At 39.8% G+C, this 25438-nt stretch overlaps 1 protein-coding gene across 1 annotated transcript in view; it reads right to left on the minus strand.

Moving 5' to 3' along the window:
• Positions 1-2048: 2048 nt before the first annotated feature.
• Positions 2049-25438, minus strand: part of MTMR7 (myotubularin related protein 7) — a gene marked incomplete at its 5' end in the record, with an annotated part of 44766 nt that continues 21376 nt past the window's right edge. The window contains 11 exons of the mRNA XM_084266697.1: positions 2049-2658; positions 3144-3270; positions 5121-5261; positions 6104-6304; positions 7898-7947; positions 8728-8853; positions 10759-10868; positions 15977-16109; positions 19564-19698; positions 22049-22177; positions 23740-23897. Of these exons, the coding sequence (XP_084122823.1) occupies positions 2299-2658; positions 3144-3270; positions 5121-5261; positions 6104-6304; positions 7898-7947; positions 8728-8853; positions 10759-10868; positions 15977-16109; positions 19564-19698; positions 22049-22177; positions 23740-23897 (1670 nt within the window). The 3' untranslated portion in view covers positions 2049-2298. The remainder of the gene's footprint in view (positions 2659-3143; positions 3271-5120; positions 5262-6103; positions 6305-7897; positions 7948-8727; positions 8854-10758; positions 10869-15976; positions 16110-19563; positions 19699-22048; positions 22178-23739; positions 23898-25438) is intronic.

Raw genomic sequence — 25438 nt, forward strand, 5'->3', positions numbered from 1 at the left:
AATAATGCCACAGGTACATTACAGTCAAAACACTGGTAGCTAATGCAGAATTCCAAGGCCTGAAAGACACGTCACAGAGCTTAATATAAAATATTAATATGTTAATTTTTTCATTGTATAGCTAGTTGCAAGGAGTTGCATAAGCGACATGAAGACAGTGCTTTGAGTTTGCATATATTGCTGTTCTGCATTTACTTCTAAACATGTCTAGGAGGACAAGATACTACCACACACAACTTTACATTTGAAAGATTTGCAAAAATATTGCCCGTTTTTAAACTCAATTTTAGGCAGATTATTTCTATGTTTTCATTGCTGACTTTACAGCATGTTTCTTTAGTTTGAAAAAAAACCCCGTTCAAAATCTCCTTTAATTCCATGAATTTTACAGGCTGTGTTCAAAATATGAAGCATTTTTAAAAGTGCAATTAAAATCAGGGCTTTCATTTATTAAAAATTCATCAAGATTAAAAAATGTAAGGCTAGATTCTCAACAGAGTATAAATTATAGTTGTATTTATTTTAATTGAGCTACAGCAATTTATCAAATTGAGGATCTTGCCTTTCCAGTATAACATAAGATAAATCTTGCTGTTAGGAAATGGATTCTTTGTTCAAAGGCAGCAGCTCCCTTACAAGGGTGTTAATAATACTGAAATTTATATACTCATTTTTAATACCATAAATTCATAGAGCAGACTGAAAAGCCATTCCATAAAAGCAGACTGAATAATTAAATCTAAAGCTTCTTATCTGAGGTATATTTATATAATATAACACTCTTTCTATTTGAAGGAGTAGTATGAAATACACTCAAAGTAAACTTAGGTTACTACCGCTTTGCTTTACTAGAGTTCAATACCACATTGCCTCCAAGCAGATAAGAGCAGCCACGTGAATTATGCTTTTAACTGTTTGTTTTAATTAAGAAAGAAACCGAACAAACCCCACAACTTGGAAGAAGTACATCCTGATATGGAAGCCTTTTTAGTGAGCTTCAAAACATCCCAAATTTTAAACATTTTTCAGTGGTTTACTTCCACAAATGAATTATGAACGCTATTGCCCTGACTCTTGAAACCTATGAAATTCCTTAAACCAAATGAGATTAAACCTTCTATTTCTGCAAATCAGTCTTTTTGTTACATTAGCATTGCCATGCTGTGTAGCAAATACTACAGAGGAAATTTTGCATGAGGATAAAAACAACCCCTTGGTTGTGGTTAGTTGATTTTGAACATTAAAATTTGGAAGAAATACTCTTCATAACAGTTCCTTTCTGGGCATAGCCTTCCTTTAATTCTCAATTTGGAGTGATGCTTTCATAAGTGATTTTGGGTTCCCTATTCTTTCTGCTGTGTACGTATGTCACTCCCACTCGAAACATTTTCAAGTACAAGTCAAAATAGGTTGGAGAACTCGGGGGTTTCTCACCTTTAAAACTTTACCTTTATATCTTATGTAGGCAGTTTGGAACGAGAGTAGGATGCCAACAATAAACTTGAGAACAAAACACGAAGAGGCTAGAGTATACTGCCTACTGTACCTTTCATTACAAAGGAATGCTTTACTGTCAAGGCTGAGTGAGTATTGTATTCCTTGAAGTTTTGTTCACAGAAGCTATTGGACTTCCAGTGCTGTTTGAGAGTTGAGTACAAGTGGGATGCAACGCAAGCAGCAGCTGCTTACTAAAGGATAGTTTTGCAGGTTAAAAGCTCCATTTGTCCCCTACAAAACACATCCATTTCCTAGTTTTACTTTGCCATAAAGGACTCTAGTAGGAGAGTACACAAAATAAGTGTCAGAATTCAAAATTTAACACTTCCCATGAGAAAAAAAAAGGGAAGAATCTGCACGATACGTCTGCAGGCCAAAGAGCTGTACAGCAGTGAGCCTCGAGTGATTCACCAGTAAGCTAACACTAATGGATCTTCAACCTCGTCCCTAGCTATAAGAGAGTACTTTGGAATTTCACATCTTTGGAGAAGAATTATTATTTTTTACAGTAAATAATTATGGAAATGTATGTACAAAGTAAGGAATAATTATGTACAGCATTGCTAAAACAAATACCACGTTGCTTAACTAAATATAACGGCAGATACTACCTTTCTTTAGCATTGTCTTTAATAATGGCTTGTCCTGCTTAGATCTTTACTTACACAATTGCACAGTTCCCTTTCTTTGGATTATTTCTCTAGGCCACAGACCACTCCCATTCTTCATCTGATGAAAATATGTCATTCCGGGCTGTGAAAGCATCTGCTTCATCTGGATCCTCGCTGTTGGGACAGCATTTCAGACTGCCAGAAATACAGCCTCATCTGAATCCTTACCACTGTCTTCACTAGGCAAGCAGCCACCACCGCTTGGGGACCTGCAGCTTAAGTCCTCCACACCAGACTCCTGATCGCTGTTCGCTGAGAGGTCGGGATCGGAGCTTTTCAGGTTGTCCTGTGTCAAAATTAGGGCTGAATCTTCTTCATCTCCTTGTGAAGGGCTCCGGGAGGGGAATGATTTCAGATCATTGCTGTAATCCTGGGGGGTATTAGCTAAGCTGTTGTTGGAAGTAGAAAGCCCTAACTGTTTGCTTCGGTCTTGTTGCTTACTCTCAACTTTATTGTCAGTTAATTGTGATTTCTGAAGATTTGCCAATCTCTGAAATAAAAAGGAAACAATATGTGTTAGATGGACAGGTTTGTGGCCCAGTAATCCTCACGTGTGTCTTTGTCTTTTAAAACAAAATAATAAAGAAACCAAGTTCAGAGCCTAACCAGGTCGGCACCCTTTACATCTGCCTGTTTGCATTTATGAAGTGTAAGTGCACAATTCATCACAAACCAGTGCTGTGACAGCATCTTCCAAGTTACAGAAGGGTACAGCATTTCTTTCAGGAGCAGTACTTGTGCACTGACACAGGAGACATTTTATCCCTAAAGAAAGAACCACAACAACTCCGTTGTTGTCCCTTAAAAGCAAAACATCCTTGGTAATTTATGTGAGAACAAAGATGACAGCTGAACAGCCTCATTCCAGAAAAGGATGTAGCATGTAGGGGATTGTGTATGGAGTATGGTTGTATGGAGTTGGGTTTCATTTGCCATCAGGTAAGCCTGAGGCATACAGATCAAGTGTTTAATTACCTCTCCTAAGACCTCCAGCTCTTCTTCCAGCTGCTGAGTTTCTTCTTTCACTGCCATCAGATAATCGGTGACTGACTGGCGAGGATGCAGCCCCTTCTCAAAGCGGTTGTACATACCACTCCAGAACCTGGAATTGGTGGGAAGGTCAGGAGTTCAGTGAGGTGGCCTCAGACGACTCACACACACAAGTACAGACTTTTTTTCCAGAGACATTGTCCTAAATGATCCATCCGTGGGTTATTCATCATTAGAGTGCATATACGTAAGTTCCTGGAATACTCAGTGAGATTTATGGTTCATTAGCATTGTCTCTGTCCTGAGGATGCAACTCTGGACACATGTAGCTTCAGCCTATTCTGGTACACAATAGAAAGGCAAGCAAAAGCACCTTTGCCTTTGATCACGTGGCTGAGGGTGGGTCAGTGAAAGCAAATTTTTGCTGTATCATTTTCTTGCTCTACACTACAGGCCTTAGAGCAGTGCCACCTATAAAACAGCCACAGCTAAAGACAGTTGTACATAATCCCAGTTCTCAACCTTTGTGTAACTTCCCCTGAAGTTATCTTTGAAATACTGTATGCTGCTTTTTTTCTGGGGCTGTAGGGGGAAGTGCAGCTACTTAACAGTGAGGGGTTTCCCCTGTAAAGAAGAGTTAAAAATCAAGAGTAAAAACCAGTATGGCATCCTGGTCTCTTAAATTTTAATCTGACCTTTTAGACAGGCCTAGGGAAACTGCATGAAGCGTTCATGTTGATGAGTTCTCTTCCTGTTCTATAGAATTATTTGACAAACCTTTAGTTAAATGGCTGAGTTGATTTTTTCATTGTCAGGAGGAAAGGACTCAGACTGAAAGTCCTTGTCTGACTAGCACTTCTGTCTTCCCACAACGCATGGCCTCAGCCGGAGTGTGAGTACCTAAGTAGTTCACCAGACAGGTTAAGTAACAGAGAGACCTGCCCTCAGCTGCAGCTGGCCAGCCAAGTAGCTGACAGATATTTTCAGAGCACGTGTGCTTCTTGGCAGTTTATTACTATACTGTTCAAGTCACAGTCCCTCTTAGGTTTATCATCTGATAGCTCATGCTTGGACATCTTTACGCACCCAATTAACTCCATTAAAATCACCCGGATTACTCATCTGCTGGAAGATCTGCAGTATCAGTACTTCTTTCAGAAATCCCACTACTACCCTAAAGAACATGATTAATGGCTATTTTTAAATTGTTTTAAAGTGGGTGTGACCTGGAATAGTAGATGTGAAAGAGTTAAATTTTTGCCATTTAGGGTATTTACTGACTTTTAAAAGGGTGCTTTTAGTTGCAACTGAAAAAGCAATCAGCTTTACTTAAATCACAGTGTTCACTAATTTCTGTTCAAGCTATCCTCAAGTTTATTAAGATTAATGTCACAATTAATTATTCAAGTCAGAGTCCCAACAGTAAAATTCTGTTAATTTGTAATATTTTGAAAAAATATCAAGTAAAACTTACTGTTTATAATTTGAAGTATGACAACAACATGAGAAAAGTCTGCATTTTGTTTTACAAAGCACTTGTTTTAGCAATGAACCCATATGATTCCTTGAAATGTCCCTTTTTATTTCTGAAATCAGTTGACCCAAATAAAAGTCTCAAAAATCTTGAAATGGAAGAAGTTGAATGAAGGAACTTTAAATTTAGAAACCACAGACAAGAACTGAGAGAGACGTTTCTCACTGGAAGGAGTGAGTAACCATGAAATTAGGACACACAACTATCAATATAGCTTTAATCTTAAGCTCCTTTTCAGACTAATGCTCTGTTGTGGACTAGTGCAGAGGTGTTGGCTGACTGTGAGCACACAAGGAATGAGCACATTGCAACTGAGACTGAATTTACTCTATAAGCTGCCTTATAGAATGAGAAATGCTTAAATGCAAAGGCACCGTGTTCTGTACTAGCACATCCTACAATTCTGAGTAGCAAGTGATACTACTTACTTGTACAAGAAGTTGCATGGAGCCATCTGTGGGCGCAGGGTCCCTTGGGTTTGACTGTGGTCTGATCTGTACAAAGGATTCAGGTAATCGGCACGATTTTTCCACAAGTGAGCCCACAATGAATATGTTCGTTCCTGGATTCTGAAAAAAGCAGATTAAATACAAATATCTTAAAGTCTTTACTACAGTTCAGGTATAGCTAAAGCTTAGATGCAGCATCTAGTAGTGGTCTGTACTACTCATTTACAATTAGCCCTGGGGCTCTGAGCGACCTGATCTAGTGAGGATGTCCCTGCTTACTGCTGGGGGGTTGGACTAGATGAACTGTAGAGGCCCCTTCCAACCTTACACATTTTTAGATTCTATGATTCTACCTGAGGAACCAGGGTCCCAGGGAGAAAACGTGACCATCAGCACTACCAGGAATATCATTGTCCCTCTTTGGGTCTGAGGGCAGGCAGATGAATTCATAGTTGCTTTGGGGCCAAGCAGCAGAAGGATACTTTGCTGACTCAGTCCTAGGGAGCACTACTGACCAAAAAGCTGCTCACAAGAAACTCCCTCACAGATCAGGCCTAAAGTGTCCTGACATGAGATCCAAAGACAGGTTCAAACCCAGGAGAGCAGTGACTCTTGAACTGAGAACTTAACTAGGGTTCATACCATCTTGCATTAGAGCTGCAGTGACAGCTTGCCTTGTGTGTTCTTAACACTGCAACAAAGGCAGGGCCACATGGCTGCAGGGCTAATGCTCTTGTCAATTCCCACTAATCCCTGTCACGAACACCAGGGATTACACTCCAGGCAGAGCCACACTGCAGAGGGTCGATTTTTTTAGGCATTAATCTGTGTTGTCAGAAGATGACAGCCAAGAAGTCTACACAGCACCCCACACCTTACAAAAGCACAAACATGTGGCCTGGCAAATGTCTGTCTGCTCCACCCTGCACGTAAACACCCTACTAAAGGCAAGATGTTCATACTTAAGCTCTCGTCTCTCCTTCTGGCTGTTACACAGGAAATTCCCAAACTGGCAAGAGTAGATATGATGCTGTATGTGGATGAGGAATCTCTCATTGAATTCAAAGGCACAAGGAAACTGTTCCATTAGTTGCCAAACACACTCGATGAACTGGTCAATAACAGGGGATATCTCCTTCGGATCTCCATCTAAATTGCCATACCTGAAACAAGGCAAGATACATTCAATCATAACCTCACATCCCCTAGGGAAAGTAAATTTACACTAATGGAAACAAACCCCTCCCTTTCAGTGTGCAAGTTACATCGTAGGCATTCATTTCTAAAACACCAACTGCTAGTGTATCATTTTCCTTACCAAAAAATGACACAAAATTCATGGAGTAGGAGGAAGGCAGAATTTATCAAATGCAAACAAGCAAAACTTCTGTGGGACTCTTGTTGCCTTACATCTGCTAACAGCTGTGGCCATGTTTTAATGATATTAGTATGAAGTTACACCACGGTAACGTAAACCAGCGTAAAAATGGCTACAATGACTTAAGGACAAACACATGTCTTAAGACCATTCCCCAAAACAGAAAACCGAGCAGAAAAGGGACAGAATAACCTTGGTAGAAAACAGTTTAAAGCTGCCTGCTCGTGGTGGAGATTTTAGAAAGTGAGGAATGTTTGTGTGCTACTGTAACTGTCAAGTGAACGTTAAACTTTCTGCAGATCAAAACCCCACTGGGAACTACTTGCAATGAAGAAAAGGAACTTGAAAACACACATAGAAGTAAAAAATATTTTATAAGTCTACATAATCAGAAGTATTTTCAATCAATTCTGCCTGTCCAGTGTGTGTGTGTGTGTAACTTCTGTTATTAAGCATCAAAGAAAACACAGCGATATTGTGCTGCAAATCAAAGCTGTCAGTGGGGGTTACATTTCATAGTATCTTGCCACTGACAATAATAGACATCTGACAGTATCATATGAAATGTAGTAATTTCTGCTGGAATTCCACAGGTGGTGTGGAGCTGCGTGGATTTCCTGAAAGTCGTGTTGTGGGTTTTTTGAAACTAGAACAAATTCTATTCAAATCCAGCAATATGATGTCATTAAACTCCAATATAAAAAATTGCAATTTTTTATTTCTACAGAAATTAAAAGAAAATAGAAGAAAGAAAATATGGGTATTTAGCTGTATTTAAATATAAAAACCCTACAAACATTTTCATTACATTATAGCATTTACATAATGGACATAGAAAATAACTTGCCCAAATACATGACTTTCCAGCTCATTTTACCCAACATTTCTGAACAAATCCTACTGTTTTCCTTAGAACAGGCTGTAATAGGGAGACTATACTTTACATAGCAGATAACTTGCAGACATGCCTAATGTTAAGCACTGTCCTGGAAGATGCAGACTTTGGTGAAGAGGGACTTAGTGGGGGGTCTGGGCACTACTGAAACACCTGCTGGAGTCTGAAAAGAGTTTTGCAAGGCACATACATACTGCTTTTCTCTCACATGGTTCTCTCAATTCTCATAGCACTGCAGGACCAGCAGCACTCAGGATTCCCAATAGCAGCCTTGGATTGCATATACAAGAAAAGACTGATATGAAAATATTTGACTTTGATTTTTCTGAGCAACCAAAGTATATAGTAGGAGAAAAGGGTTTGGGGGTTTTCAGTGGGTGTCCTGCTGAGATGCTTTGTAAGGCAACAATGAAGTAAAATTGAAATGGCAGCTGATGCTGACAACATAAAAATACAAATAGAAAAACATTAGCACTGCCTTACCTGTGGTTAAATTTGTGACCAAAGGAAACCCAGTCTTTTTCAATTAACACCTGAAATGAGAATACTGCATTCAGTGCTGTGGAGCAGAGCTGACACATGTTGAAGCAGGCAGAAGAGTTTTGTGAACAAGCAGTACTGGAATCCCAGTTAATTCTCAGAATAAGCAGAAAAACAACAGGCAAGAATGATGCAAGCAAGCAGTGTTGGAATCCCAGATAATTTTTACAATAAGCAGAAAAATAATGACTGATGAGCCCTGCTGCCAGCTCAAGGGAAAGTAGTACTCTTCATGGATGCAGATAAGATTCCGGTATTTCAGCACAACTTCAATTAGCTTGATTTATCACTTTCTAGAACAGAACCTAAAAATGTCTTGCACATCTTTTTAACATGTGATCAGTCAGTCAAAATCATCCCTTGTTGCTTTACCAGGGATGATTTGCTTGAGAAGCAAACAGATTTAACATAGCTGCTCGTTGCATCCTAATGTCTCAGGAGTACACCCTTCTGATGGTCAAAACTTCACTGATCCCTGAAAATGAATACAAACTCTTAACTGTACAAAAGCTCTTTGGGATACAAGAAAGTATCTTGGTCAAAGTTAGGAAAACATAATGAATGGGTAGCCAACTGATCCCCAACTTTGATAACATTTCACAGAAACTGAGAGACCGTGACTTGGACAGATAAAAGCCTTCCTTCCTACTTAATAAACTAATTAACTAACTAAAGTATATTTAAGGAAAGCTTACTTTCCTTTAAAAGCAAAGTTATTTGTCTTAAATGATGCCATAAGACTTCATTTACTCTGTGAAAGAGAACCTGCTTACCATGAATCCCTTCATAGTTCTGTAATACGGATCCAAGAGAAGGCTCGCTACAGAGCAAACCTGGGCTGTCCTATCCCAGCCATCAGAGCAGTGAACAAGCACACTCACACCTTCCTCAGCCACAGCCTAAGGATACAGAAAAAGTCAGAAATTTCACAAGCAGGGAGAAAGGCAAAGGTAAGAGAGGAACAGAGAGACAGCACAAGTTAGAGTATTCATTTGGGAACTGGGAAACTTTGTTCAGGGTTGGGTTTTTTTTTTTTCCTCTGCCACAGAGTTCTTGAATTATGCTGGAATTATATTGGGAAAGTCTTAATCTCATCCCATCCCCTGTGATATGGTGGTTGCAGCAGCACATGTCTACACCCCACTGCAGGCAGATGCAGGATCCGTGTCAATGAAAATACATCAGAGCAGACTGCCCCCCAAAGCAGATTCAGGTGCAGCAAACTCTAACTCAGGTTACCAGCAATGGAGCAGGGCTGTACTTGCAATAGGGCTCTCAGTTTCTCACGGGGATGGTAATGTCAGTAACAGCAACACCTGCTCCCAACACCAGCACTAGCATGGGTGTTACAGCATGTGGAGAAGCCTGTGGGAGTGGAAAACTTCCAGAGCTAACAAGCAGGACCTTATTGTTATCTTACATGTAAATAACTATGGAGAGAGGATCCCATTTTATACATAAACAGATAAAGAAGAGACCGTACTAAGTTCCCCAACATCTGGTACTGCATTATTTTTGGAACTTGAGGGTGTGGGTTTTTTGAAATTCTTTTTAATTTCTAAAGAGAACTAAACTTAGAAAGTAGAGAAACAAAATAGGTTAGGAAAGATAGGGCTTAGAAAAACAAACATTAAGTTTGGGCTTAATAGGGAACAAGGAATAATAATAAATTATCTATGTTTATCTCAAGAAACAAGCAAATTCTACCAAAACAGCCCCACTCTGGGCAGGAGACCAACAACTGGGAACTATACAAATAAGACCAGATCAAAATGCATGTCTGGGGAGGCACGAGGCTAGCGAGCACATGCACAAAGGAGAAAAAAATTGGGCAGTATTTTAAGTCTAACCATGGGGAAAAAGTTGACAAGAGCTAATGTAAGTGACCTGATTTCTATAAGCTAATGAAAGATAGAAGGGCTGGGAGAAATACTAACATGTGTGTTTATCCCGCAGCTGCCATTCAGGTAAGAAACTAGAGTTGCCTGCTGAGCAGGAAGAAGCAAAGCAAGAGAAACAAGCAGTTACTGAGGAGGGAAATCCATGAAGTTTTATCCCTGTAGTGGTATACTAGCAGGTCATGTGAATAAAGTGACCTAGAAATTGTGATAGTAATCTCAAAACCAAGAATTGAAACGGTAAAATGTGAGGCACAAGGGAGAGGGTAATAAAATTAAAAATACTGTTGTTTGATGACCAGTATCTGCAGTATTTTGGGTGGGACTAGGAGAAATAATTTCTTATCAAACCCAACAGCTGTTTTCTGAAACACTTCTAAGAGTAGAAGCTGCTAGAGAGTTTGGACATGGTAATACACAGGAGTTGGTTTAGGAGGTGAATTTAGTTGGCTGCTAAATAACCCAGAGAGGATAACATGGTAGTTAATATTCCTATATTACAACAACCATGCAAAGTAGTCCTCAAAAAGAAGCTTTCAACAAAGAAAATGTCCAGAAACCAGGGAAAAGGCAGGGGTAACAGGGAAAGAAATGATAACAATCACTGCTGGGAGTAAACTAAGGGCCTTCAGCTACCTGGCATAACACGATACAGGCTAGCAGAGGATTTGGTACATTGGAATTCTTCAGTGAAAAGTACACAAACTTTTTTTTTTAATACTATATTAGCAAAATGTCCACTTGACAGCACCTAAGAATCATCACTCCTCATACGAATCATTGGAAGATGGGGTTGGTTTTTTTCAGATACACTGAATCACTGAAGAGAACTGAAGTTACCCACAAGCAGAGCATTTGGTCCTCACTTGTTGTATCTGGTTAGTTAAAATTTTGTTCTCACTTTACCTTTGCAATAAAAATGCCAGCATCCATTATGGCTTTGATATGCTTCAGCCAGCCAGAATTTTCTAGGCCCCACAGAAAGTCACTCATAGAAGGCGATTTCAGCTCACAAACTGCAAAATAAGCTACATCTTAAATGTACAGCAATTATACTCCCTTAAGCTTTTGCTGACTGTTCAACCCAAGTTACCTCTCCAGATATCCCCTGTGTAAAATACCAATATTTGAAACGAATGGCTATTTGACAGTCAAACTTTACCATTGAAAAGAAGCATATATTTAAGAAACAGTGCTGGCCCAAACTTGACCCAATACTTTAATTTACGTTAAAAAGAGATGATGTTACAAAACCTGTTGCAAACCTTTTACCAAATACATCCTTCTGTGCAGCACAGATTTACCAAAATTGCATTGGAAGCAGTTTTTAAAGTCCTGGGAGGGGATTTGTGGATTTAACAGCAAGGGCTTGGAAACAGAAAGCATAGGGTTTCTGCCATGGGACAGTCAGGCAGCCACCTACATAGTGGCACAGCAATATTGTGCTCCCAGGCACACTTGCTGATGAAGCTCTGTATGGGCAGGCCCACAAAACCCAGCCTTCAGCATCACTGCAGATGGTGGTGTCTGAGTTACAGAGATTCACACAACAGGTCTCCATCCCTGAAGGAAACCTTATTAAAACTTCACTTGCAGTCAGACAGTATTCTAAAGGTGAGGAATAAACAATAATTCATCGAGGAAAATATTTTCCTGAAACTTCTCAAGATTTACAATATGTTTAAAGAAAAGAAAACCTCCCAGTTTTTACAACATGAAGTTTCTATCCTTCTGTGTCCAAGTGCCTATTTTTAACATTACAGAATTTGTGACATCAGAGGAAAAAAGGGTCAGTCAGAACCTAATTCAGATACTTTAATCCAGCAACAAGCAAATACTCCACGATATTTGGTGCAATCTATTTTCAGCAGTGAGATACTATATTCACCCCATAAATAGACTTGGTATTTATTTGACCCCCCCCCCCCGTAGAATTATGCTGCCTCTGAAGGAAAAAGACCTTAACCAGTGAAACTCAATTTAAGGAATACAGTGAAAAAGTTAGTTTTTGATGAGTTAATTTAAATTAATAATGTCTTAGCAGGTCTCATCCTCCAGAAATCTTCTAAAAGACTCAGTTAATTATGGCCATTATGATTAGTGGCACAACCTTAGTTTCCTTCCATGTAATTGGAATTTAGTTTTACAAGCCAAAGTCAGAGTTTATACTACATCTGGATGTATCCGACTGTCTTAACTCAGTTTAATTCAGAGGCAAAATAGCCTAATGTGTCCATACAAAGCCTTGCAATCTTTGTGCCTAGGGCCTCTTCCAGGTGGTTATTTTAAAAGTCATTTTGAGGGATATTTATAAAAATGCATAGATAGCAGCACTGAAGGCAAACAGCTTTCCCATGATTAATGTTCCTGTGCAGATGGAGGCATGACCAATTAGTAGCTGAATTCTGACTGAAGCTGCTGTCTCTGTTTACAGACGCCCAAGGTAAGGCTGAAAGAGTGCTCTGCTCGCTCCCACTACCAAATTAGTCAATATTGACTGACCACTTCACTGAGCAAAGTTCAGACTGTCCTGAAGGCATACACTGCCTGTTTCACATGATTCCAGTTACCGATCTGGACCTTCATACTCAGTTCAATTATGAATTCAATTATGAGGCTTGTCCCAAGGGAAAAAGGCATTTCCATCTCAGCAGGAAGGGTGCCAAAATCTTGGAGAAACAAGACCTGCTGCACCCCCTGCGTGGGCAGAGCTGATAGCAATCCTGTGGGGCTCCCTTCCCCAGGAGGGGATGAAGAAACAGGACACAGAACCACACGTGGTGGAAACTGCCTCTTCCACCACCAAAATTACCAGAGGGGGATGCTGGACCAGTTCCCCCATTTCTGGCAGTGCAGCTGTAGGTTGAAGAGGGAGCAAGTGCTGTGGGCATGACAAGAAGCAATGGGTAGAAACTTGAATGTAGTCCCACCTCAGCATGAGGAAGAACTTCTTTATTGCGAGGGTGGCAGGGCACTGGGACAGGCTGCCCAGAGAGGTTGTGGAGTCTCCATCTCTGGAGATATTAAAACCTGCCTGGATGCTGTCCTGTGCAACCTGCTCTGGGTGATCCTGCCTGTTATGGGGTTTGGACTAGATGATCTCCAGAGGTTCTTCCTAACCCCTGCTGTTCTGTGAGTCTGTGATGCTGTGAGCCAGACCCTCAGCCTCTCTTTCTGGATGATCTGTTGCTGAAGACCAGCATGGTGAAATGCATTTCACTTCCAGAGTACAGTCAAATCATATTTTGCATATCCTGAGAAAAATTCTCATTATCCTACTAATTTAGTCATTTTATAATACTGATGTAGTTTGCAAAAAAACCCCAAACTTTATATAATAGTTATTACCTATTAAAGATTAGTAAAATTTTTAGAATTAAAGTCAGTAAAAAAATCACAAAGCTGAAACCAAATTTATTTTTACCTATTCAAATAAATTACTGATATTATTCATGTATAAAATAATTTATACATGGTGGTGTGGTCACCACATTCCTAATATAAGCGCATGTTCCAGTGGAAAACTGAATAATCAGTTTTGTTCAAATTTCTCAAGTTATTTAGAATTGTGTCCTGGTTTCAGCAGGGATGGAGTTAATTTTCTAGCAGCTGGCACAGTGCTGAGTTTTGCATTTAGGATGAGAATCATGTCAATAACACACTGATGCTTTAATTGTTGTCAAGCAGTCAAGGACTTTTCAGTTTCTCATACTCCCCTGCCAACGAGAAGGTGGGGGGCACCCAAGAAGCTGGGAGGGGACCCAGCCAGGACAGGTGACCCAAAATGCCAGAGGGATATCCCATACCATATGATGTCATGCTCAGTACGTAACTGCAGTTTGGCTGGGAGGCAGCACAGCTCAGGACCTAGCAGAGCATCAGGTCCAGGTGATGAGCAATTGTGCTGTGCATCACCTGTATATTATTTTATCATCAATATTATTAATAGTCTCTTCCTTTTCTGGCCTATTAAACTGTCTTTGTCTCAAACCATGAGTTTAAACTTTTTTCTTTTTGATTCTCTCCCCCCATCCCACTGGGGGGCGGAGGGACTGAGCAAATGCCTGTGTGGATGTTTTAGCTGCCTGCTGAGTTAAACCACAATAAATTGTATATTGTATATTGAAAACAATCTGCAGTCCCTCACGTGAAAAAAATCCTCCAACCTTCACTTCTACTCAACTCCAGTGAGTTGAATAAAATTCCCCTTGCAGCACTCCTGCAACACATCAGACCCATTATGTCTTGATGTCCTCTTTTCTGTGCTGACACTGCCAAGCAACAATACCACACATTAAACTAAGATCGTTTTTCATCACCCTCATGTATTGATTCAAGGATTTCTATGTACCCCGTAACATCTCACAGCAGGTCACGAGCAGCAGGCAAGTTCTACTGTGCTTGTAGTGTAATACAATGTTTTACCTTAAAGTCACCTAGGTATGTCATGATAAAAGTTTAAAGTCACACTCAATGTATATTGTCATCACCCTTGGTGGCTTTTTTGATTCTGGTTCCCTTTGCACAAATCAGTGAGTCAGGTAATAAATACCCTTTTAAAAGCCATGGAGGAAGCAGATGGAAGGACACTGCTACAAATGGAAAAAGATAAAAACTATGCAGTCCCTTACATGAGAAAAGCCCTGCTCATACACTGAAAGTCATATGATTTGTTTAAAAAGGTACATGAAAGTCTCACGTACTCAAAATCACGGAATTCCAGTTTTTAATCTTGCCACCCATGTTGCTAAATATGAGACTCCAACATAGCAAGTTTAAAACCTATGAAAAAAGCAGATGTTTTGAGCATATGGCTCATTGAAGAATAGATGCTAAAAACTTGGCCCCCTCTCCCCCCCCCCCCCCCAGAGCTGCCTGAAGCGTTAAATGCATTAGCAATCACCTTGTCGCATGTCAGTCTGGGCCATGTGCCTGCCTCGCCAACTTTTGGCTCAAAAATAATGCACAGCACTGTCCCATGCAGCCAGGCTGGTTGTTTACTATTTTAACTTTGATGGTCATAAGTTGAACAAATAAAGGGACAGGTTTATTCACCTGCCCTTTCTCCTGGCCAAACAAGACTTTGTAGCCAACTAAAAATCTTTTTGTTTTTCCTTCCCGAGAGCCTCAAGAACAAGGAATTAAGTGAAAATATGTCATAAAGAGAGTATCACACTTCTGCTTTTCATAAACTGCTCTTACTGAAAAACAGAGCACAGCTCTCCTGTCAGGGAAAATGCAAGCCCTTCTTAGATCTAAATTTCACATTTGCATACAGATGATGGGACACAGATAGAAGAACTAAAGAGCGTCAAGTCAAGAATAGCTAGATCAAGCCGATCCAGGAGGAGACACAAGGTGTTGATACATGAAGTAAATACTGAGGCTCTGTGGGATGGAGTGAGCACTATTTACTATTTGCTTGTTAAAAATCAACAAGCCGATGAGGGTCAAGGATGGCTTATTTATTTCTACCCTTTTCCCAGAATGGCTCTAAATAGTAATGTAATCCAATATTAAACAGCAGTAGAGATGCACTCATTTATACACTGCTACATATTTATACAGCAATTATTATTAATTTCCTTGTGATTACGAAGGTGCTGAATGGTTACACCCATTGACTGTGAGCTTCAGAAGAAAACCTGCTGTGATGTTACAGCCCATGAGTAAGTTTCGATTAAAATTCACAGTCTAAACCACATGACTCGTTACTGACCACATACACAAATCAAACAATAGGTTTTCTGAGCTAAAAAATACGAATTCCTGTAATTCCCAAAGTCAGCTATGGGTGATTTTTATATTTTTACCACCAAACCGTAAGCTACAAAAGAAAATGTAGAAGTAAGGTATACTGAAGTCAAATTAATTCTCTCATTAAAGTAAATGGTGTCTGGATTTCACCCACAGAACAAGGTGTTTGCACAAGTAGGAAATCATCACTAGTTGCAGTGATGCTCCATTGCACAGGTCCCATTAGCCAGCAGGCAGCTGCCTGCAGCTGCGCTGGGCAATGCTCTCTTCTCAAACCCATTCTCACTGCTGCTGATTTCAGCCCAGTTACTCCGATTTGTCTGATGGGAGGACCAAATCTTTCCTGCAGTTTTCAATAGAGTATTACCTTCAAGCATTTTCTGCAGACTATTTCTCATGACATGAATGTTCTCAATGCCTATGAATTGGAACTTGATGTTGGAGTAGTTGTCTTCATTTTCATATCCCTTCCCTGCTGCTCTGTTTGCCATTGCGTTGAGCTGAAAAAAATTAGGGAAAATTGGTCAAAAATCAGCAGCTGACTGTTTCTTTTCAAAACAAAGCTCGTGGTCTACTGCAATTAATCAGAGCAATTTGAGTAAGGCACAAATAGGAAGCATTTATCACAGCATCAACACAACGGGTTAGGAATCAGGGATCCATTTACAACCTGTTCCAGGGTGCTGGATTGCTGATGCTCTGACCTCTTTTTCACAGGCTTTAAGTGAAACTTCAGTAGTGAGGTTAGACCCAAAAACCCCACAGCCCATGTAAGGCTTCTCTGCAAGAGCATGTTTGAAATAGTTATTCCGATTTTACTTTTGATCAGAATTATGTTTACTAGCAGAATATACCCAGGAGGTGGCAGTGTCTTATCTGCCATGTCACTGTTTTATAAGCATGCATAGATGTTGCCCAAATTACTGTGTTTTACTGTCAAATCATCCAAGAGTTGATACAGCTTTCTACTTCAAAGCTTGGAATATTGAAGAAAGAGTTGGATTAGTTTTTCCTAAGTTTATAGCATCTTGGCTTCAGCTGTGGGAGATCACAAAAGATTCAAATTGACAAAATCACCACAACTATTTTCATCTGCAATCCAGCACCATCAACTATTTTGCTGTGCTTCAGCAAAAACAAGCATGTTCAGCTGGAAGCTGGAGTTTTGTCTTTGAATATGTTACTTGCTTCCTGGGAAAGGCACTAAATGCTTCTTTAGTTCAGTTTTCCCAAGCATAGATTTAAGGACTTGGGTTTTTTTTTAAGGCTTATTTTACCCACTTTGTGATTGAAAAATCAGAAACTATTGACACATGCCAAATTTTGATCTCTGTGCTGAAAACTAGTGCTGATAGAATAATTCTTTTTCCTTTATTAGCCTATCTTTTAAAAACCATATTTATTTCCTATAGCAAAATCTCACTGTCCAATGGAAAGAAATTGTCTTTTTACACAAAGTCCCTGTTCTTCTGTAAAATGCATGCTGTAACTGTGAGGAGCCTTTGAACTTCCCAAGAAATATGACTGCTCTGGGAGTAACAAAGTGACCCACATGGTAGAACCTCCATGCCTCCAAGTGCAACTAACAGCTATCTCTCAGGAAAGATGTAAGAATTATATAAGAATGGGTATTGCACATCCAGACTGGAGGGCACTAGTAATTTGGAGACACCTTATGAGTTATCAGCTATACTCATCTTCATTGCAGTGAGAGCCAAATCTCATGAAATATCAAAACAAAGCATCTCTTGGGCATTGCCTTGGGGATGAGAAGCTGTAGGAGTTGGAAGGGAGCTCCAGAGATCATTGAGTCCAACCCCCTGCCAAAGCAGGTTCCCTAGACTTCTGAAACTCCCAAGAATATACTTCAGTACTCAGCTAACAGGATCACAGAACATATAAGAATGTGTCTATTCCTGATCTCTTCCACCCTTAATACGCATGCTTCCCATACTCAATTTTAAGTTGGAGCCAAATGCATGCAATTGAGAAGAATTAATTGTCTGCTGGCATTTTATCTCCAAGTAAGATGAAAAAGTCTAGCTTCTTTACATCCTATGTCAAAATAGGTTTCCATGGACCAAATTTGAACTCTTAACTTTCAAAGGAAACAGAGAAAGCCTAAAAGCTCTTTATGCCATTATAATTCCATTATAGCCACATGTGCAAACAGGCAGGTGAGGCTGCTTTTTGATTCTTTTATTCTGCCCAATTTAATATCTGAAGATAGGCAACGTTTTTCCCATCTTCACACTTTCCAGTGCATCCATTCCCATGAGCAGAACCTGTCAATAGGAACACGTAGTTCCACGTGTGGACCACCATTAGGAAATGAAACACTGAATGAATGTCATGATGTAACAGAAGGACACATACCCTAAGGTAGGAACCTAGGCCAAATCCCAGCATTTTTCATTTATTCAAGTGTTGTGTAAAACTTCTTTTAAGTTCTAGTATGAAATTCAGGGAAAAAAAGCGCTGGAAAATGAGCAAGAGTTCTTGTCTATCAACCAGCAGTCTGCTGATGTTTTGACTATCAATGAACAATGAAACAAAAAAATGTAGCCTGTGAACAGCATGTCCTTTAAGGACAGAGTCCTCAGCGTGACTTGCTAGAAATATATAAATTATCTGCTGAACCCTAATCTTTCTCTTTTGAAATAGACATCAGTGTTCTAATACAAACACAATGAAGCAAGTCTCTCTGCAGTAGCACAGAGCTTCATTCAGGAAGAAAGATCTGTGCACATGAGTCTAAGCCACGACAGAGCCTTGAAAACCTAAATGAAAATCATCTAGCCCCTAACTGACCTAATCCTCAGGACAGTAAATGCTATTAACTCTCTCTGCAGTAGGGCAATTTTATCACAAAAATCCTTTCTTCAAAGACAATCCAAAATAGTCCTCTTTAAAAGTAAATAAAAAGGTTAAATTTGCAAGGCTTTCTGACACTCATTTATTTTAAATATTGTCAGTTGCCAAACCTTGCAGCTGCCACAATATTTACTAACAAGTTTTCCACATCACCTACCAAAATTCCATCTGGTGCTCTTAAAGTAGTTGTTGTAAAGCTCTCTGAATTGTGCCTGCCCTCGCCTCATCTCAGGCAATCCGAGCAGACAGCCTCTGAAGGGAACAGATCCTTAACATGAAGGGTATCCGGGTACTGTCACATTCTAAGAGTTACAGAACTGATTTGTTTTACTTGTAAGAAGTAAGTTTATATTTCTTCCATAAGCACATAGAGGAAGGAGAAAATAAAGGGACAGTAGCCTGAGTAAAGCTCTGCATAAGGTCATCCTGGTATGTTTAAGTGGAAACAGCTCGTCCTATATCTAGTAGGGTTTTTGTGAAGATTTACCCCTTTGGTTTCTTAACTTCAGCAGGGAAGCTACTGATAGTGTAGAGAGAATATTTCCCTGCTCCCACTTCCATGCACTGAAGCCTACCTAGGTCTCATCAACTTGAGCTGCTTGCTAGCATGACAGTTTTGAACACAAGTTTTATTAGCTTCCAACCTCTTCTAGATCATTAGTGAGTTTATGTGGTTCATCTTGACCAAAGATTTTAGTCAATGATAAAGTTACGGCATCTGAGATCACAATTTTTCCCACTTTCCCACTTGCAGAAGAGAAGATTTGATTATGACCAGGCAGAGATTGCAACATTACAAGTAAATGTAATATAATGGGAATTAGCTCCTCTCTGTGTGTGGAAACAGCTACTATTCAAAGTTATTTATTTTTCTGTATCTTAACATTTTTGTTAAACATCTTTGCTTATGTGGGCAAGGTTCCTCATTAAGATTCCCTTTAAAAAATCCCAGTTCACCTGCAGAGTAACACAGATGCTCCTGAGGTCAGAAGTATGGTCAGTCACTGGGGCCGTGTATCTTCCCTAATGTATTCAGCCCAGATTCAATCTTGCTGTCTGCAAGACATTTAATGTACTTACTTTGGGTCGAGTGTCAACAACATATATGAAATCACTTCCTGGATTGGCTTTTCTAATGGCCTGGAGCATCTGTTCGTCCTCAAGGCATCGAGCACTAAAGCCGGATAAAGGCTGGCTGCTTCTACATATGGAGGCCTGTAGAAACACACACACACACACACACAACACACATCCAACACAGTTATTAAGCAGAGTTATTTAGTATTCCAATAACATTTACAAAACCAGCTCGTTAGCTGTCTGCATAGGTGTACAGTTATGTGGGAAGGGCAGAGTGGTAAAATGAACTATCTGTTAATAAATACAGCATTTCTTGAAAGGCAAGGAAGTATTAAAACAATACAACCTCACAGGCTCAAGGCTAGTCTTGAATCTGAGTTTTAGATCTATTTTAAATACAGTATGTGGAATGACACCTGAAATGTGGGCACTAGAGAGTGTGAGGAGTACAACATTGCAATCCTGAGAACACTGACAACATAAGGAATGGGCCCTTCTGCGCTGTCACTCACACTTACCTGTTATGGTACTGATAACACCTGACCTGTACCAATACATGCTTTAGTAACCAGAAACAAAAATGTGTAATGTCCAGCTAGATCACTGATGGTGTCTTTTTAGCACTGCCTCTGGAGAAAGACCTTACTGCTTGGCAAGCGGGTCGGGCATCCTGTGTCCTGGAGTAAAGTTGTTAGTTAGTGTGCTATTGAAGAAGGCAGGAGAGTTTCTCCACAGACCCATTGGGATCAGACCTCCTGATGAAACTGGGAAGGAAGGAACAGAATGTGAAATGGGTGAGCAGGGAGGTTTTTATTTCTGCTAGGCTGAGGGCAGCTAGATTTGCAGAGGGCAAGGGGCTAACACATGCACTTTCAAAGCACTGAGCATAAGCATGATGAGAATCTGCCTGCTGAAGGTCGTGACCCATGCAGGCCGCCCTACTAATTATTTATTACTGTGAGAAGGGACACGCTCATTTTCAGCCAAGTCTTTGAACTATCAGTAGTTAGCCAGTAAAACTTGTATCTTTAATACACAACCCCTGGATTCTGTGAAAGCTTGCTCATACTTTATTAATAGTTTTTGCAAACAGATTATCAGTTATCTAGAGTATCGCCTGCTGATCAGCACATGTGCCAGTGATTTAATATTTTCTTATACCTCCTTTGCATGGAGCAAGGAGCAAAAGTTATGTATGAATACATGCACAACCTATCATTTTAATAGAAAGAAGACATTTCTCTCTCATCCGTAGTGATGAGACACCATACACAAGGCTGATACAGACCTCAAGATTAAGGCTGACTTTAGGGTTGTGGATGAAGGTTAGGATTCAGGAAAGGGTAGGCTGGAGCCATTACATTCTATCATCCTGGGAGCCCACAGGACTGAGCTGTGTGCTGGCACCAGTGTGAAAGAATGGCTTGTCTGTCAAGGTAGGCTTGGGGTTACGGTAATATTTAGCCCAAGCTTGCAGCTGCATGCCATGCTGCAAAACTAGGAAGATAAACTGACCTAGTGACCATTAAATATCTAGAGTTTTATCATATTCACACAGATCCTGTAAGACACAGAGGAAAGTATCACCTCGTCATTGATTTTGTCAGTACCAAAAAGCTACAGGGAAGTTCTGGGTGTGAAAGACTAAAAAGTGCCACCCTGCACATACCTCTGTTAGCTGGCAACCCATGCCAGACTCCTTTGTGAGTATGAAGGGGCTGCCATCCTCCTAACTGGTAATGACAGCTGAGCTAAGCCAATCTCTAGAAGGCTGGGACACAAAAGTAAAAAACACAGGCCATGGGATACTTCAGTCCAAAGCTCTCCTTTACCTCAGCTGCCAGGAACCAAAATGCAAATACTGTTGTCACAGGGTTTTTTCCAGATGGTTACAGACAAGTAGGGCAGTTCCTCACTCAGCCCTAAGAATATCAGTCATGGAGAGAAGGCAGCACTCCTTGCTCTTACAACAAGAGAGTCTCTTCTACAAAGCCACAACACGCTGCTTAGCCAAAATTTGGTATCTCTTTCATCCATCCTTTTTGGGTCTATTTACAGATCTTTTCTTCAGATTCTCCAATTTCTGCAAGTACAGTTTGTCTTCTCCTTGACTTCTCTCAGGCTTTGGCTGTCAGATCCTAAATTGCTCTGTTGTCCTCCCAGTCACCTGCTAAGCTGCCTGCTACTGGCATTCACTTTTCTCCCACCCATGTTTCAGGACCTCTTGTAATTCTCCTCTTCCTTGTGATACAGGGATCACATTTTTCCCTGTTAGCTGGATGGTAAAGCTCAGTTTAAATGACTGCATTAAATGCCTATTAATGAACTAACTATAACTGCATACGAACAAACCACACTAACCAGACTGCAATAACCATCTTTTTTTATAAAATAATGACTGATTTCTTCTTGTGAAACCTTACCAGAAGAATTATGAAAGCAAGGCTAAAATAAGCAAGCATTTCAGTTACAAATTCCCACTTACATTGTTATCTTTGCAGTAGTAAGACAGGGCTGGGAAACGCCTTCGGCTCCGAAATTTGGAGCTCCCCACTATAATGTGTGCAGTCGCAGACTTTGGTACATACACTTCTGTAGGATAGGAGTCACAGACCTGTGAAAGGAAACTTTGTTTACTTGGTCTAAAGAATACAAGTAACATTAGCCACCTCCACAGCAAAAACAAAATACCAAGGAAGTCTAATCTCAGGGGATAGTCCATCATTATCTTATACACATCACTGACATTTCTCAAAACATGTTTTTGAAGATGGAAATATTAATTCTAATTTGCAGGTGGCAAAACTGAAGCAGAAGGTTGAAGGATTTCTAAATGTTAATTCATTCTTCATTGAAAACAGGCAGGTTTAACGTACGTTCATGGCAAAAAGGATTCATCATTATGTACAGCAAGGTTGTATTTACAACAGTGGCTTCCTCTGTGGGAGAATTTGGAAGTAAAGAAGTGTGTGAAGGTCTCAAACTACCTTCTGTTATAATGGGAGGGGATGGTAGAGCTAAATTTTCCAGCAAATTTGATAATTTAAAAAATGACAAAAAGAGGCACTTAGAGAAAAGAAATGAGAATCCCTATGAAATGAAGATACCAAAAGGCAAGCAAGCCCTGACAAAGCCTACCGCTTCTGACAGGAATCCAAGCAGACTGCAGAAAAGCCCAGAGGTTCCTCTGGAGTCAAGTGGGACCACAAACAGGCTCCTGGTCTAACTTCATTTTCCTGATACTGCCTGTTCCTGATTCTGGCTGGGATCAAAAAGATATCAGCAACTCCCTGGGACTAAAGGAATTAGAGTGCCCAGGGTGAAATTAGGTTCTGAAAGAGTCAGAGACATGTAATGGAGAAGAAAGAAAAGGAAGAGCTTGTGGTTACGGGTGCTACTGTGATGAACTGGGCTTTATTCATGACGCCGTTTTTCCTACACTTTATCTTAAAGAGAGGTCAAACATTTTTCCCCCTTGTTTTAACAAAAATAAAACAAACCCTAACAACACATTCAGTCTTCTCTGAGAACTGCACAGGCCTTCCTTAATATGGATATGCTCCAGCAACATAGCCAATAGAGTACATTGACAAACTTCCTTCAAAAGAGCTTTGGTTTTTATTTCTCACAATTAATTAACATTCTAGGGACTTCAGTCATACAAGACTGGACTAGGCAGGAGAGCAGGCAGCTAGGAAGATATATGGCGTCTCAGACGACTGCGAAAAAGTTAAGTCAGTCACAAAGGCTTCAAAACGATTGTGAGGATAGCCAGTGAGGAAAAAATATTCACTATTTCAAGCTGTTTTTTTTTTTTTTTCTTAAAATGACTGTGTAGTAATTATATATAAAGTTGCATGTGAGGAAAACATTCATTCAGACACGTATCATTAGGCATGATTTAAACCTCTCCCCAAGCAGCCAAGCACCGAATTTAAAACACTGTGGACATGTTTTCTATGCATCATTTCTACATGTTTTAAATTAAAATGCATTCTTTCTCCTGCTTTCTATGTCCCTTTTTATGTAAAAGAGTGGAAGAACTACACCTCGCTACGTGTGTGTTCCGCACTGAGCTCAAAGGGATCCTGCATCTAATCCCAATAATAGTTCACAGTCAGACTGCTGATTTACTTTACAAACAGCCTCTGCAACAGAAAGATCACAACAACTCACTCCATAGTCTCTGTTTACATCACTGATCTGCCAATAGTTGTTCGGAATACCCATTCGATTATACTCTTCCTTGAGGTTGACCAACTTCCAGCCTTGTTCTCGTTCTTCTTTATCTAATTTTGGATTGAATGAGAAACAATACAGCTCTTCATATTTCACTAGGGAAAAAAAAAAGGAAGCAAAAAAAACCAGTAAGCCATCTCTCACCCTGAAATCACACTTCAAAACGAGAACTTGACATTGTCCTTCATGTAGTTTCTTTTAAAATACTATGCTTTGCTATACATGCCCTGGTTTATAATTATTTTCCAGTAAAGTCAGAAAGTACTGTGCTCTTTTGTTATTTGTATATCTTGCAATGTGTGTGCCTTCATAGTACCTCCCCCAGCACAACAACAAAATGTCAGTGATGATATGCATTCATCCAAAGAAAACCAAAGTCCGTGCCAGAATAAGCACATGTTCTGCCTAGAATTAGCCTAGAAGTCCCTTTATTCACGTAACATCTGCCCTGTGGCAAAGACAAAAGATCTGAACAATGGACTGTGCAGCACAATAGTCCCAAAATTAACTAGGTTCTTTACTGCTTAGGCACTGGAACAGGCTCCCCAGGGAAGTGGTCACAGCACCGAGCTTGGCTGAGCTCAAGAAGCATCTGAATGATGCACTCAGTCGCATGCTCCGACTTGGTTAGTCCTCTGTGGAGCCAGGAGTTGGATTTGATGATCTTTATGGATTCCTTCCAACTCAGGATGTTCTGTGATTCCATGAAGAAACCCACACGTCTTTCTCCCTAACCTGGGAAGTTTCCAATAGATTCAATGAAATCGTAGTTTTGCGATCTTCAAAATTCTGTCCTTGAATTATTATCAAAGGCATTGGAGATACAGATGTTGCAATAGCATAAAAATAGCACGTGCTAAGTCAATCATTTTATTATGACCATTAAATCATTTCAGTAGCTATGCCACCTGTCACCTTCAGTCAAGGACCATATAAGAAACTCTGATGGTGCTAGAGTTTTTAACTTTTTGAGAAGTCTATCTGTGTTTATGCTAAGAAGTGTCTCAGTCCCGGTGACCAATGGCAACCAGACACCATCACCATGAAATGCCAACTGTTACTGATAAAACTATTCAGGACATAGCTTGAAATTAACATTCTTATTAATACTTAAGATATTGCTGGGTCCTGACAGTATGTTTCATCCTGTTGCTGTAAGTTCCTTAAAACTTTCTGACCAACAGGTTTTTAACTTCAGAATTGAAGTAAATCACAAGCTGAGTACTCCCTGATTTCACAGTTCTCCACTGATACACTTGCTTCACAATATAATTTTGACAAAATCAATAAATTTACATACTGTACTTTCTTTTCTAGTAACTGGAATCTTGGAATGTTACAGTAAGAAATTCATTAGAAAAATAACAACCACAAAAACCCCATGTTAATAAGGCTCCCATCTTTTTCTAATTTGAATGTGTATTCTAAATATATGTCTTCTTAATGATAATTGAACAATCACTGAACTATAATTTATGTTATATTTTGATTTTTAAAATGTCATTAAATTGAAAACACACAAAGAAATATTAACATAAGGAAAGAAAAACTCATGTTGACGAATTCATGTCAACAAAGTCATGATTACAAAGAAAGAGAAGAATGATTTGCACATTGTCTGGATATTTAAATTCTT

The sequence above is a fragment of the Gallinula chloropus genome (assembly GCF_964237585.1).
Source record: "Gallinula chloropus genome assembly, chromosome: 7".
Lineage (NCBI taxonomy): Eukaryota > Metazoa > Chordata > Aves > Gruiformes > Rallidae > Gallinula > Gallinula chloropus.